This window comes from Dendrobates tinctorius, unplaced genomic scaffold (assembly GCF_039654945.1).
Source record: "Dendrobates tinctorius isolate UK_male_01 unplaced genomic scaffold, ASM3965494v1 ptg000023l, whole genome shotgun sequence".
Taxonomy (NCBI): Eukaryota; Metazoa; Chordata; class Amphibia; order Anura; family Dendrobatidae; genus Dendrobates; species Dendrobates tinctorius.
The window spans coordinates 15,152,274-15,169,034 of record NW_027361691.1 but is presented as its reverse complement, the minus strand read 5'-3'; the positions used below and the strand labels follow the sequence as shown (position 1 = coordinate 15,169,034).

General features: G+C 42.1%; 1 protein-coding gene across 6 annotated transcripts in view; it reads right to left on the bottom strand.

Moving 5' to 3' along the window:
* The window catches only part of FAT3 (FAT atypical cadherin 3), a 745,842-nt gene that overhangs the window by 282,639 nt on the left and 446,442 nt on the right, over positions 1-16,761 (bottom strand). For all 6 annotated transcript variants that reach the window (XM_073569283.1, XM_073569280.1, XM_073569281.1 and 3 more), the window contains one exon: positions 6,883-6,944. In XM_073569283.1, the coding sequence (XP_073425384.1) occupies positions 6,883-6,944 (62 nt within the window). The remainder of the gene's footprint in view (positions 1-6,882; positions 6,945-16,761) is intronic.

Genomic DNA, 16,761 nt, shown 5'->3' with positions numbered 1-16,761 from the left:
AGGTAGCAGTTAGGATGAGTGGCCTACAGGAGGACTGCCAGGTGCAAGAGGACTCGGGTCCTGACAGTGCTTCTGCTGCCATATCTTCATCCTCATCAGATGAGGCGTTTGACTTTGACAAGTATTTGGATGACATGGAGCAGGCAAAGCATTGCCGCAAGGAAAAAGATTTCACTCCGTCTCCTATAGCAAGCAGATTGACCATATTTCAGCAAAATGTTTCACTTACTCTCAAATAGAAAAATTCAACCTTTCATCAAAACTTACTGTGCACGAGGCAATTAATTTATACCTGGAAATTGTTAAGAGATGTTGCCCATGTGGTTACGGCTTTGCCTCCAAACAAAGTTAGTGTAGAGAGGTTGTTCTCTGGCCTTAAAATTATTAGGTCAGATTTGAGGTCATCTATGAAGGAGGATCTGATGGAGGCAATTCTATTTCTTAAAACAAATTCATAGACTGCACAAATGTTATTTAGTATGTTTTTGTTGAAAACTTTTTTTTGCCACTTACATAGTTTATTACATAGTGAATATATATATATATATATATATATATATATATATATATATATATACACACACACACACACACATATACACACACAATATATATACAGTTGTGGCCAAAAGTATTGACACCCCTGCAATTCTGGCAGATAATACTCAGTTTCTTCCTGAAAATGATTGTGAACACAAATTCTTCGGTTTGGTATTATTATCTTCATTTAATTTGTCTTAAATGAAAAAAACACAAAAGAGAATGAAGCAAAAAGCAAAACGTTGATCAGTTCACACAAAACTCCAAAAATGGGCCAGACAAAAGTATTGGCACCCTCAGCCTAATACTTGGTTGCACAACCTTTAGCCAAAATAACTGCGACCAACAGCTTCCGGTAACCATCAATGAGTTTCTTACAATGCTCTGCTGGAATTTTAGACCATTCCTCTTTGGCAAATTGCTCCAGGTCCCTGATATTTGAAGGGTGCCTTCTTCAAACTACCATTTTTAGATCTCTCCACAGGTGTTCTATGGGATTCAGGTCTGGACTCATTGCTGGCCACCTTAGAAGTCTCCAGTGCTTTCTCTCAAACCATTTTCTAGTGCTTTTTGAAGTGTGTTTTGGGTCATTGTCCTGCTGGAAGACCCATGACCTCTGAGGGAGACCCAGCTTTCTCACACTGGGCCCTACATCATACTGCAAAATTTGTTGGTAGTCTTCAGACTTCATAATGCCATGCACACGGTCAAGCAGTCCAGTGCCAGAGGCAGCAAAGCAACCCCAAAACATCAGGGAACCTCTGCCATGTTTGACTGTAGGGACCGTGTTCTTTTCTTTGAATGCCTCTTTTTTTCTCCTGTAAACTCTATGTTGATGCCTTTGCCCAAAAAGCTCTACTTTTGTCTCATCTGACCAGAGAACATTCTTCCAAAACGTTTTTTTAGGCTTTTTCATGTAAGTTTTTGCAAACTCCAGTCTGGCTTTTTTATGTCTCGGGGTAAGAAGTGGGGTCTTCCTGGGTCTCCTACCATACAGTCCCTTTTCATTCAGACGCCGACGGATAGTACGGGTTGACACTGTTGTACCCTCGGACTGCAGGGCAGCTTGAACTTGTTTGGATGTTAGTCGAGGTTCTTTATCCAACATCCGCACAATCTTGCGTTGAAATCTCTTGTCAATTTTTCTTTTCTGTCCACATCTAGGGAGGTTAGCCACAGTGCCATGGGCTTTAAACTTCTTGATGACACTGCGCACGGTAGACACAGGAACATTCAGGTCTTTGGAGATGGACTTGAGATTGCTCATGCTTCCTCACAATTTGGTTTCTCAAGTCCTCAGACAGTTCTTTGGTCTTCTTTCTTTTCTCCATGCTCAATGTGGTACACACAAGGACACAGGACAGAGGTTGAGTCAACTTTAATCCATGTCAACTGGCTGCAAGTGTGATTTAGTTATTGCCAACACCTGTTAGGTGCCACAGGTAAGTTACAGGTGCTGTTAATTACACAAATTAGAGAAGCATCACATGATTTTCTGAACAGTGCCAATACTTTTGTCCACCCTCTTTTTTATGTTTGGTGTGGAATTATATCCAATTTGGCTTTAGGACAATTCTTTTTGTGTTTTTTCATTTAAGACAAATTAAATGAAGATAATAATACCAAAGAATTTGGGTTTGCAATCATTTTCAGGAAGAAACTGAGTATTGTCTGACAAAATTGCAGGGGTGTCAATACTTTTGGCCACAACTGTATGTAATCGATATTACATAGTGTATTACATATTTACAATTTATTACAGTTTTTTGTGTTCTAAAGTTGTATTCCAATAAATATTATGTTCTATCTAAATATCTAGATTATTGTATCATAAAAATGATTAAATGTCTGATGTTCACACTGTACTACAATACATTTTTCACTTAAGTATAAGCAATATATGTGGGAGTCTGAGTCGGAGTCGTGGAGTCGGTGTAAGGGAAATTGAGGAGTCAGAGTCGCAGGTTTGGCTTACCGACTCCACAGCCCTGCTGCTAGGCACCAGGGTCAGGGTGCAACTACTACTTTTATACACTCTCCTGTTAGGCACCATGGCCTGGGTACAACTACTACTTTTATACACCATACTTCTAGGCACCAAATCCAGATTGCAACTACACTCTCTCCCATTAGGCACGAGCATCTGGGTGCAATTGCTTCCTCTGCACACCCTACTGCTACGCCTGCAGCCTTAACACCATGACTAGGGCTAAATGTTGCACATAACATTGACATGAATTGTGTTATCTATGCAAATATCTCTGGCCAAGCTACGCTACAATTTTCAGTTTTATTTCAATATCACATAAAGGGGGTGCAGTTTCCTGTTTGGATCCGTTACTCACTTGCGCCAATCATTTTATTAATGCCAGTGCTCCCTTTACATTACAGCACGAGATGCAGACAGTTAGTCTATAAGCACCATTTCATTTTATGACAAAACATGAACTTATCAAACCCAGGATCAGACATAAACCACGGGAGGCTGACACCAGATGTCAACCTGGATTTCACATCTTAGAAACAACTGCATTTGATATAGGTCGAAGGATAAGTGACGTCCAAAAAAAAAAAATTATTTCCTATTGTGAAACTGCATAAAAAGTCATGAAAAAAGAAAGAACCCAGTGATCAAGTGACTGCACTTATCAACCACTGAGGACTCTCAATTCTGAATGTTTTTCTATCTACTGGCTAACATGGTACAAAGATATACATCTTTCCTGCACTTATTACTAAATCAATATCATTGCATGGCGGAACAAACAGGATTAATGAGGTAGAAAAAGGTTGCGTGACACTCCGTTATAATGGGGTGCACGAATAGGATACCACTCCAAAATATTTAAAGTAGAATTCGGCACTCCCAAATATAAGATGCAAAAAATCAAAGATTCAGATTTTATTAATTATCCACTGTAGACAAAAAACGTTGACGTTTCGGCCAATACTTAGGCCTTCATCAGAACTATTGTCCTCAGTGTTCATGGACCACAAGATCAAGATAGAGCAAGTAGCGTTGCGTACTGGTGCGCAGAAACACTGAAGACAATATTTCTGATGAAGGCCTAAGTATTGGCCGAAACGGCAACGTTTTTTGTCTACAGTGGATAATTAATAAAATCTGAATCTTTGATTTTTTTTGCATCATATATTTGAGAGTGCCGAATTCTTCTTTAAATAAACAAACAGGATTAATGACAAGTGCAAACGACAGCTAGAATCGTTGCCCTAAATAACAAAGCAAGTATTCCCATGGTTTATTTTTAATCATCCCTTTCTTATATTTCAGAACTGAAAAGAAAACAATAAAGAACAACATCCCGCCACCAGTCCTAAAATAAGGATGTTTAAGACCGGCCCCTGGACCGCCCAAGCCTAGGTGATAACACCCACTTTAGGGTTGGGGTTAAGTTAACCACTTCCCATTTAAGACAGGTGCGTGTTTGATTTTGCCAAAATTGTTTATGAAAATCTGGTATAATCCTGGTAAACAGTTGCCAGCGATACCATCTGACTGTAACATAATTATTAAGGTTGAAGGAAGACTTTAAGTCCATCTAGTTCAACCCATATCCTATCCTAACTTGCCCTAACATGTTGATCCAGAGGAAGGCAAAAAAAAACCCATGTGGCAAACAGTAAGCTTCACATTGGGGAAAAAAATTCCTTCCCGACTCCACATACGGCAATCAGACTAGCTCCCTGGATCAACGCAATATTAAGGAAACTAGTGTATATACCCTGTAATATTATACTTTACAAGAAAGGCATCCAGTCCCTTCTTAAAGGGAACCTGTCACCCCCCTCTGGCATTTTTAAGTAAAAAAGCCACTTTGTGCAGCACTAATGATGCATTCTGTCAAGGTGGCTCTTTTATTTAGGGTACCTTCCACCGCAGAAATATTCATTTATAAAATTGGTCAGACATACCTGATATTTGACAGGGGGGCAGGTCTTTCCCCCTCTGACAGACACGCCTCACATCTGTCACTCATGTCTTCCTGCATTTTTGTCTCTGCCTCCACATCGTTCTTTTCAAATTCTGGCGCCTGCGCTGTACTATTTATTCTTGGGCATGCGCAGTTACCGCTGCCCGTCCTCTCTCCTGACTTCCTGGCCTTCCTATCGCGCCTGCGTGGATGCGCGACCAGAGATCCCACCCCGCAGTCACTTATGTTTTATTCACACTGCGGGGCTGGTAATCTCAGGCAATTTTATAAACTATTATTTCTGTAGCGGAAGGTACCCTAAATAAAAGAGCCACCTTGACAGAATGCAGCATTAGTGCTGCACAAGGTGGCTCTTTTACTTAAAAACGCCAGGGGGGGGGGGGGTGACAGGTTCCCTTTAAATTTTAGTAGGGAATCACTCATTACAACATCATATGGCAGAGAGTTCCATAGTCTCACTGCTCTTACAGTAAAGAATCCACGTCTGTGAGTATGCTTAAACCTTCTTTCCTCCAGACGTAGAGGATGCCCCCTTGTCCCCATCACAGGTCTAAGAGTAAAAAGATCATTAGAAAGGTCTTTGTACTGTCCCCGCATATATTTATACATTGTAATAAGATCACCCCTAAGCCTTCTATTTTCCAAACTAAATAACACCAGGTGTAATAACCTGTGGAGTAAAGAGTCGTATACATGGTCGTACCCAAACAGGAGAGAAAGGCAGCATGACGGCCCTCTGGTTGGCACTTTTCCTTCGGTTGCTAACAGTGTAGGCCGGTTTCCTTACAGAGAAAGAAATGCGCACAATTTTTCGCCACCGTGTAGGAACGAGGGTCAGACCATCTTGTGCCCTTAAGTTCCTACTATGATACGATTTCCTTTTCAAGTAGAGGAAGCTCGTTGGTGAATATACACTGATATCGGTTGTGTAGCTATGACGTTTTGGAGCTTACAGTCACACCTAGTCTGGAGTCTACGACGGTCCAATAAAAAATTAGAAAATAACTATTGAATTTAATAAGTATGGAAGCACTGAAATATAAAGTCACCCTACTGACCTGACCACTGGTGGACACAGACAGAAAAAGGCAAGAACATATGGGCCCTTTGCAGTCCAAGAGCTCCTAAAAATACAAAATTGCACCTGCCTTGGAGGTAGAAATGGATGAGAATCCGGACTACAGAAGACTCCTACATAAAAAAGGCGTTTATAAACTAGACAAGCCCATTAATAGTAAGGGTAGTGGAGGGGGACTGGAGTCACCAATGTTATAGGCTGCTCTTTGAATTTGGGCTAAAAAAAAAATAGCACAACAATTTTTTTCTACAAAGTTCTTCTACATGTTGATGAGAAAATGTCAACATGCTGTAGTCTTCTTGGTGGTGCTAATGGGCATAGATATTTTAATGAGACAAGAAACACTTCTAATGTACAAAATTATAGCGAGAGAGGGGGTGAAAAGAATATTTTCAGACTTTCCTACCATGATAACCCTCTTCAACTCACTGGAAGGAGGAAACAATGATATATGACTTAACTTCATGTGGATCAGTGGCCTGGAAAGGCAGTACAGTAGGCCACCATTCATGGTCCCTGACATCTTATTTCTCAAGTTTGTGATGTTGATCCATTAAACTATGGTGGAAACTACGTAGACCCATAGCTGGATTATCAACATCTACAATGAAACCCTAAGGTTTTAGGAATGTACTCATGGTTGTCCTTACGGAAGTGTGATTACCCATGGTGGCTCAATCAGACCGATCTTGCACTTGCAAACCCAACACTCACACATCCGTGTGTCAATGTCTGATTACAGACCGTGATGCATAGACTTCCACAGGTTTCCTGACCTGAACATGACAGCCTCACATATGTCTATGAGGATCTCAGAAGACCTGTGGTCGGTCTGTGCATCATGGTCCGCTCTCTGACACATGGATGAGTAGATATGGCATTAGTCCAACACTATGGGATGCAAACTAATAAACAGTGACGTGTTGGCAACTTTTCTTGAGAACTATATAATTGAATTATTGGGGCACTATATGGTAAATCATAAGAGGAAGCTAATACAAGTACAATACTGGCCACTATGACCTTGCACGGACCAAATGGAGAAGTACCGGTGGCATTAAAATCTACATTAGACCCTCTAGATCTATCGAGTAGATCTGAAAGAGTCCGAGAACATCAATGACATCCGGACCAGATTATTAGTAGTCAGACTGATAAAATAAAAACATTAACATTGCCGTCTTATATTACTCGGACATTATTTATTAATGGTCAAACGCTTCCCAATGAGAAGACATTTTATTACCTGGCATTGACTACAGCACGAATGACAAAACTTAGAATAAACTCTCACTATCATTCAGCCATTACCTCAAGAAAATGCTCTGCTTGTTGTTCGCGATCCAACTTTCTTGATGTCGTGGTAATGAGACCTGAAGTAAAGAAAAGGAGACAACATTTCAGTTTCTTCTATAATCTTCACCAGAAGGGTTGGAATATTTGTCATTAAGGCTACTTTCACACTAGCGTTTTTTTGCGCTGCGTGCGCAGTCCAAACACATACAGAAAACGCATCGTTTTGCATGCGTTTGCTTATGTTATGCGCATGCGTTTTAACCAGTTTGACTCTTAAAACGCATGCGATTTTAAACGCTGACGTGCACATGTCCATGCGCACGCCAGCGTTCCCATAGACTGTAATGTGATTTTTTTTGCGCCTTTCGTGCGCATGCATTTTTTTGAGGCAGGTTGGGCGCACAAAAAATGCAACAGGGTGCGACCGGCGCGCATAGGCGCACACTGCAAAAAAACGAATGCGCACAAAAACACATACAAACGCTAGACAATGCGCACCCATGTTAAACATAGGGGCGCATTGCGCATGCGCATAATGCGCTGCGCTAAAAAACGCTAGTGTGAAACCAGTCTAAGTCATTTATATCACGGCTCTAAGACTCTTGGATTCATGCAAAGCATAATGGCCATCATTCAGACTGGAGCTAAATGCGGCACCATTTAACCCCTCTCTTTTATGACTGTCACTAGGGGGTATTATTAGGATGTATGGAAGGTGGTGTAGTCATGGGTCAAGTTTCCGGCATTTTATGGTTTCTGACTCCGAAATGGCTCTAAATGGCGTGGTTGCACTGGAGACAGAAGAGATGATCAAGTGATCGCTGGGTCATACTGCCATGTCTAACTAGATCCATCACAATCCTATTCGTGACTGTTGTCAATTATCATGGTTTATGTAAGTTTATAATATCTAGGGATGTGCCCAGGGAGGAAGAACAGAAGCAGTGCAGGCCACAAAGACAACAAGGAATCTAATCAACTAATGGCTGTGATCAGAGAGAATGGTGTATTTGACTGATGGCTGTCCTACAGTACACTGATCCTGGGTGGAACCACTGTCAGTAACAGGACATATTACTGATTGCAGGAGAGTGTCAAGATAGCACATGCTAGGTAAGTGAGCGGAATGATAGAAAGGGGTGGCAGAAATGTATCCATCTTGAGACTATGTGAAAGTCTCAGGATGGTGCTTTGCAGGTAGAGTGAGCAGACAGTGAGTGTGTGAGTGGTAAAGGATTTAGGTTCAGCCTCTTGAGAGATGCAATCTAGAGGCACAGAGGGACAGGTGGCTTGAAGTTCTTAACATAAAACAATTAAAAAAAAAAACACAATTTTTATTAAAAATGGGTTTGTAGCTTTTTTTCTGATGTCTTGTTTTGTAATTTATTACATATTTTTTGTTTTGCATTTTCTAGTATATATACTACTTGTTGCCTTATTGTATTGTGGTGCCAATTTTTTGGTCACCCATTGTCATCACCCTAGTCTACAGTACTTTCTACACATTTTTTTATATAAATGATTCATAAAAATATATTTTATTTTTCTACTCCTCGGTTTTTCTTTGCATTTCTTTTCTGTATGCTTCTATGTTATTATTCATTGAGCTGAACCTCTTTTCCTTTCTCAGTATGAGCACATGATATATTTATTACACATAAAGATCTAATGTATGTACTGCAAATTGATAATTCCAGTTAGGATCATTTTCATGTGTCTCAATGATGTAGTTTGCAGGGCTGATTCGCATTCATGTTACAATGACACTTTAAGGCAAGGGAGGAATGTGTAGATGGGTCTAGTCTTCAAAAATGGGGGTGAATTTTACTGAATATTTTCTCAACCAAAATCTGTACACCTAAGGCTATGCCTCTGAGTTTTACCAACTTGGCACTTTAATAGATTTGGATTTATATTCCGGATTTCCTTCCACATTCCAAAGACATACTAAGGAACTGAGATTGTAAGCCCCAATGGGGACAGTGATGACAATATTTGTAAAGTGCTGCGGAATATGAGGGCGCTATAAATATAGAGTAAAATAAAAAAATTCATTTACACAAGTATCTAATATTGGTTTCAAGCAAAAGCAAAAATAAAGTAAATTGTGCAAAGTATTCGGCTTCGTAGACAATAATCTATTCTGAAATGCTCAGAGTAACCAGGGGGCAAACTGTCCAAGCAATATCCCAGCAATAAACGAAAAACATAACTGTCAGGAGTTAATGTACCGGCTGCAGCGGCTTAATCTTAATAATTCACAAACTCAGACTCTCTCTGTGACTAAACGTGGTAGGAAAGAACAAAATGGTTAATAACGGAGAATCACACGTGGGAATACCAGAGAAGTACTGGAAGATCTACATAAAAATATTAGAAAAATCTTATTTCTCTGCTGAGATATTAGCAGTGTAAGTATTATTGCGCCGGCGCCCCTATGACTACATCTTTTGCTCCTATGATTAAATCTGTGAAATTTGCCCTAATGGTATCTTGTATTATATGTGATGGAACATACTTCTGCAGTAACAAATAGTAACCTGATGTTTAAAGGGTAGAAAAACCCACACAGGCCAATAGGAATGGATTTTTTTTAGGGGTGCTGAGGTAAGAACAGGCCAATCACACTGCTATCCACCCTGTCTATCTGATGTAACACTGGAGAAACCAGTGGTGCTGAGGTAAGAAGAGGCTGCTCACACTGATGTCCACCTTGTTTATCTGATGTAACACTGGAGATAACAGGGATGCTGAGGTAAGAAGAGGCTGCTCGTGCTGCTGTCCACCCTATCTATCTGATGTAACACTGTAGATACCAGGGATGCTGAGGTAAGAAGATGCTGCTCACACTGCTGTCCACCCTGTTTATCTGATGTAACACGGGAGATAACAGGGATGCTGAGGTAAGAAGAGGCTGCTCACACTGCTGTCCACCCTGTCTATCTGATGTAACACTGGAGATACCAGGGGTGCTGAGGTAAGAAGAGGCTGCTCACACTGCAGTCAACCCTGTCTATCTGATCTAATACTGGAGATACCAGGGTGCTGAAGAGAAGCCTGCTCACACTGCTCTACACCATGTCTGATCTAATACTGGAGATACCAGGGGTGTTGAGGTGAGAAGAGGCCACTGACACTGCTGTCCTCCCTGTTTATCTGATGTAACACTGGAGATAACAAGGGTGCTGAGGTAAGAAGAGGCTGCTCATATTGCTGTCCACCCTGCCTATCTGATCTAATATTGAACATACTAGAGGTGCTGAGGTAAGAAGGGGCTGCTTTCACTGCTGTCCAGCCTGTCTATGTGATTTAGTACAAGAGATAAGATGAGTGTTGAGGTAAGAAGAGGCTGCTCACACTGCTGTCCACTCTGCCTATCTGATCTAATACTGAAGATACTGAGGATGCTGAGGTAATATTATCTGATTTAATACTAGAGATTAGAGTAGTGCTGAGGTAAGAAGAAGTTGCTCATTCTGCTGTCCACCCTGTTTATCTGATATAATACTGGAGATACCAGGGGAGATGAGATAAGAAGAGGCTGCTCACACTGCTATACACTCTGTCTATCTGATGAAACGCTGGAGATACCAGGGGTGCTGAGTTAAGAAGAGGCTACTCACACTGCTGTCCACCCTATCTGATGTAACACTGAAGTTACCAAGAGGTGCTGAGGTAAGAAGAGGCTACTCACACTGCTGTCCAACCTGTCTGTTGGATCTAATACTGCTGTCCATCTTGTCTATCTGATAGAGTATTGAAGACAAGAGAAGTGCTGTGGTAAGAAGAGACTGCCCACACGGCTGTCTACCATGTCTATCTGATCTTATAGTGGAAATACCACAGTTACTAAGAAGGGGCTGCTCACACTGCTGTCCACCCTGTCAAACTGATGTAACATTGGAGATACCAGGGGTGCTGAGGTAAGAAGAGGCTGCTCACACAGCTGTCCACTCTGTATCTGATCTAATACTGGAGATATCAGGGTTGCTGAGGTAAGAAGAGGCTGCTCTTACTGCTGTCCATACTGTTTATTTGATCTAATACTGAAGATAAGAGCAGTGCTGATGTAAAAATAGGCTCCTCACACTGCTGTCTACCCTGTCTATCTGATCTAATACTGGAGATATCAGGGTTGCTGAGGTAAGAGATATTGGGGGTGGAGAGGTAAGAGACTGTTCACACTGCTGTCTACCCTGTCTATCTGATATAATACTGGAGATATTGGGGATGGAGAGGTAAGAGACTGTTCACACTGCTGTCTACCCTGTCTATCTGATCTAATACTAGAGGTACCAGGGGTGCTGGGGTAAGAAGAGGCTGCTCACACTGCTGTCCACTTTGTTTATCTGATATAATACTACAGATACCAGGGATATGAGGTAAGAAGAGGCTGCTCACGCTGCTTTTCCATTCTGCCTTTTTGAATTCTGAGCAAGTGTTGTGACCTGCAGATATCCTATTCCACATATATCCTAAGCCTATACTATGCTATCATCAGGTCACAGCAGCAGAGCTTTTTACAGAGCCCTATTAACAATTTAGCACATTTGCAATGTAGTGTAGAATGGCCAGGTTGCATGTGACATGTACCCAAAACTTTCATAGGGTTGGTGTTTTGTGTCTTTCATGTTGAGGTCACAACTCCATTTACCATCATTGGATGTGAAGTCGTAAAGGGACATGGTGATCATCCTGTACAACCAAAGATGCTACTTAGCCCTTTCCGTAAATAAGTATGGTAATATCGGTAAGGTAGTAACATTTTTTCATAATTTGACCGATATTCAGACTCATTACCTTTCAGATAAAAGCTGGCCTGGTGGAATGAAACTAATCCATCGTAGTGGCATACGGTGGCTGCTGTATGTGTGTTAATGATTGCAATGACAATAAACCCCATTACCAAACCTGCCCTGTATGTGACCGCCAGATTTTGACGGCAGATACTAACACCGTGTGTCACAGCGAAAGGCCACTTTAATTTTGCGCAGCGTCTAGGCTCGGCCTTTTAATTAAAACACATATTTTCTGCTTCTAACTGAAACAAACTTCATTTGCGAGCGGCGATCTGCGGTACAGCAAATTCCAGATGGAGCTGCTGCGTGTGCCAAAAAATGATACGCAGCACAGTGAAAGGACGCAATTTTTGCTTTTCATTTTTTCCCTAGCTAAGTATTGATCATTGCAAAGGGGGAGGGGGGGGGCGCACTTTATTTCACGCTGAAAAAGAGAACTCTGCATGTGCTACATGGAGACTTTGAAAAGCTTAAGAGGATCTCGGCAGCTGAAAGGACCTTGAGGAGCCGCTCATTGGAGCCGTTAGACCAGCGGAGCGCCTTTCATTCAGCACACAAAAAACTCCCAAACAAAGGCAGAGACAGAAACGGGGGCCGAGCCACCTGTTGCCCATTACATCATCATCTGAGATGAAACATTTTTTTTTTGCAAAAGGGAGAAGGCAGGGCAATTTAGATGCCTCATTGAATATAATCCTCTGCCCAGAAGAAAGTGCCGGGTATTTCACAGCTCCGCTCCATCCGAATTAAGTAAATCCTTACCCTCCATAAAAGATGGGTAGGGATACAGCGAGAGGCAATTATTAGGCCAGGTTCACATGTAGTATACCGTATTTGGTGCAGATTTTATGGGTAAAATCCACAGTATTATACAGTACTGGTAAAATGGTGAGTTTCAACTGATTGTTGTCCACACGCTACTTTTTTTTTTGGGGGGGGGGGAATGCAAAATCCTTGGGGAAATTAGATTTTTCTTTTTTTAAATCCGAAGTATGTCAGTTCTTAGAGCAGAATCAGTGGGGATTTCACCCTTTGCAAATCAGCAGCAAAATCTGCATTCTATATGATTCTGCTGGAGACACACAGGGGAAAAATTCCCACCCAATAAGTAACATGGGAGCCCAGCCTTTTCAGGTCGTTTTTTACCCGTTCATTTTAATGGCGTTCCTGAAATCCGCAGTTTAATAAACCGCTAGTCTGACAATGTTCTGACAATTTTTTTTTGTCATTGGGGCAGTTTTTGCATTAAATACTGCAAAAAAAAAAATGTGCACAAATAAATAGGGAAATATGAGTTTTGTTGTAGAAATGATGCGGATTGCGGTTTGTAAATCCATGTCTAAAATCTGGACGGTGTGTACTCAGCAAAAAGTTGCGTTTCTGCAACAAAAATAAACATGGTGCGGTTTCTTGCCAAAAACAAAATAAAAAAAAAATACAACATGCCTATGAGATCAAGTTAAAGGGTAATCTTTTTTTTGTTTTTGCTCAGTAATTTGACAGCATGATGTAGAGGCTGAGACCCTGATTCCAGCGATGTATCACTTACTGGTCTGCATGCTGTCATTTTGAAACAGTCACGATTTTCTCTGCAGCAGAGCTCGAAAGCTGAGCTGTGTACAACTCCGCCCGCACCACTGATTGGAGGCTTCCTGTGTACACTGTACATTGACAGAAAGCTGCTAATCAGTGATGAGGGAGGGGTTGGACCAGGAGGCTCCAAACACCTAGTCCTTTAGTGATAATCTCCTGCTGATAAAACACTGATTTTAACTGAAACAGTAAAACGCAGCTTAATAAGTGACACATCGGTGGAATCAAGGTCTCAGCCCATATATCGTGCTGCTCTCAGATTACATAGCAAAAAAATGCTGACAGATTCCCTTTAAAAGTCATTCACTTTGCTGGTACTGTAAAATGCTGCAAGTTTTATGGAAATCTCTCCTTTGGGCCACGAGAAGTAATGGAATGAAATTGAAAGGAAGAAGATATAGATTAGATATTAGAAAAAACTTTTTGACAGCGAGGGTGATGAATGAGTGGATCAGGCTGCCACGAGAGGTGGTGAGTTCTCCTTCAATGGAAGTCTTTAAACAGAGGCTGGACAGACATCTGTCTGGGATGGTTTAGTGAGTCTAGAATTGAGCAGAGGGTTGGACCAGATGACCCTGGAGGTCCCGTTGACCTTGAAGGTCCCTTCCAACTCTAACATTCTAGGATTCTATGATCTCTTCTATAATCTATCAGGGTCTCAAACCTTCCAACATTTTACATCCAAAGCCTTGCACAATGAAACACTCCTTTTGGCGTAATTTTTATAGCCCGTCTCCTTTTATCTACCAGTTTTTGGGACTGTCTCAATAAAATCGACATTTATGAGGCTGTTGAGTTTGAATCAGTAGATTGGTGACCGGTCTGGAAATCAAGGTCATCCTCGGTCTGTGAAGCACAAATGTTTTACCGGAACCTCCGTCTATCCTTCTAATTTCATGACTCCGCTTTATCCCCCGTCACCGCAGCCTTCCCTTTCTCCTCTGTGTTGGAGGCCGATGGTGGAGACAGGAGACGTCAGGAGGACAGGACGGCTTTTTCAGCCCTGTCATCACACTCACACTCGTGAACCGTAATCACTCCTGGCAGATGCTCCTCTCATCTAGTGCAGCTTTATTAGCAAGCTGTCAGGACATGGGAACGTTCGGCAAAAACAATTTTGGGGCCAGTTAGGAGAATAGAAGAGGTAAACACTGTATTTTATGCCAATATGTCACTACAACTAACCATCGCTCTAACCGTACCAACATGACGGACTCCTATTTCCCTCTACATTGTGCAGATATGAGCTGTAACCTGAAATCAAAAGGCTGTCATAACTTTGGAAAAACTTGGCCAGACAGCACCACACCCATCTTCTGGTTATGTTTGGTATTGCAGCTTTTTTTTTTTTTTTAAAGAACAGGGCTGAACTGCAATACCAGACACAACCTGGGGTCGAGTGGGGGCGCAGGTTTTCTGTACTGTTGGGACTTTCTTTTACAAGTTCACGAAGTGGAGAAAAGTCTAACTTCCACCTTCTGATCTGTGCTCTATGTTCTACTGTGACTAACAGGTGCTTGGAAAAGATTTCCAAATCATTGCGTTCTTGTCTTCTGCACCTTTTACAGTGTCCCAACTTTTCTTGGATTCTGGATTCTATGTATTGATCCCCTATTTCTGGGAAAGCTAGAGTCAATCAATACTTCCGTTGACTTGCCACCTTTCCAAAAAGAGAAGTATTATAATTTCTGTATCATTGGATCATGGGATAAAGATGACTGGTCGCTTGCATTAAATATGCATCTTTTTTAATTAACATAAAAGCCACTGTTCTCCTGAATCCAGCGATGTTTTTCGTTTGTTCCCACGCCTCTCCATTCCTGAGATATTCTTTCTATAATACGCTTGTCTTAAGTCAAGTGGGTGTGGCCCTCAAGCAGAATCCTATAGAGGAAGAGTTGGGGACCACACCCACTTGACTAAGCAGACTAAATTTATGTACAGGGAAGAGGAGTCCATATCTCAGGAGCAGAGAGGAGCAGGAACAAAAGAAATGCAATGCCGTATTCAGGAGAACAGCGGCATTTACACCGGGTAAAAAGAAAAAATGTGTTTTATGACCAGTGACAGGTGTGGCGTAGCGCCTACTGTGTGTTGGGGAACATTCGCTTGGCAGCGGACTAACGTAGTCAGGCACGGGTTTTTCACACAAAACAGTCCATACGGTTTATTTAAGAGCCATAAACCATGCCGTAAGCCAGGTTGCACATCACCGACTTACATATAGTCCATTACTTTATCTCATAAGCTTTACCAAGCATTCACTAGTCACACCTGACTTTCTCCAGTCACCGGGTGTCCGCACAGTTCAATAACTGACCTTTGCCAGTGCACATACTTCTTTCCCCATACCCGGGGTTACCTCACAGGAGCTCCTGCTCCACAGACTGACCTCCTGTCAGTCCTGGTTCCTGGGGAAGCTGCCAAACTGGGATCACTGTCCTTGTGTCCAGTGCACTACTGACAGTCCAGATCCTCAGACGGAAGGTAGCTCCCCCAAAAGCAGTGCATTCAGACTCCGCAAACACACGTGGCCTGTCCAGGTGCTATTCAGGACATCCGTCCAACACCCAGGCCACCAGGTCCAGGGCTTCACCGGGTGCCATTCAGGGCTCCAATCCTACTCCCAGGATCTCCCAACACACCGGCCTCCAGGTCCAAGGTCTCACCACGTGCTCCAGGAATCCGATCCTACTCCCAGGATCTTCCAACACAGACCTTCCAGGACCTTGCACCCTGAACCATTCAGGTACACACACTCTGCCCATGTGACCAGACCTCAGTCACATTATATGGTTGTAACCACTCCCCATGGATGGGTGGTACATGTGTGGTTAGTCAATTCCAGCTCTCTGACTAACCCTATAAGCCCACTTTATAAGTAATACCCAAAAAATACTTGTGGAACTATATCCCAGCATAACCATATCATTTTGGGCTTACAGCGCAGAGAACCTGCGACACATACCGGCCATTTACAATAATGCCAGTCCCTAATTCACCATCATAATTATGCCTCCAAGCGCATACACAGAGCCACCTAGCTGAATCAGAGGTTACAGCATCACATAGGTCATAGTTAAATTAATTTCTTCTACTTCAGAGATATTGATATCATATTTCTAGAAATAAGGTGATTATCTATATGCCAAACTACTGTGCTAGAAATCTCAGATTATGTCAGTTTACACTAATATATATATTGTAGGGATTCTACTCGCTTAGGTGCGACGGGAGGCAGTCAGGTTCCCTTAAAGTTCATGCGGTTTATTACGTCATAAACCAAACAGCACGTCACCAAAATAAACAGCCATCAGTTCAGGAGACAAAGTAACATCACATATCCTTTCCTTCAGGCTCAGTCCGCGAGCCTCAGTGCACACAGGAGGTGTATACCCCCCCCACACACAGCTGCCTGGTTCAAGAGCAGGCCACATTATAAGGGTGTAGCCACACCCACGAACCTAGCTGCTGACTGGTCACATGACTGTGACCTCACCAC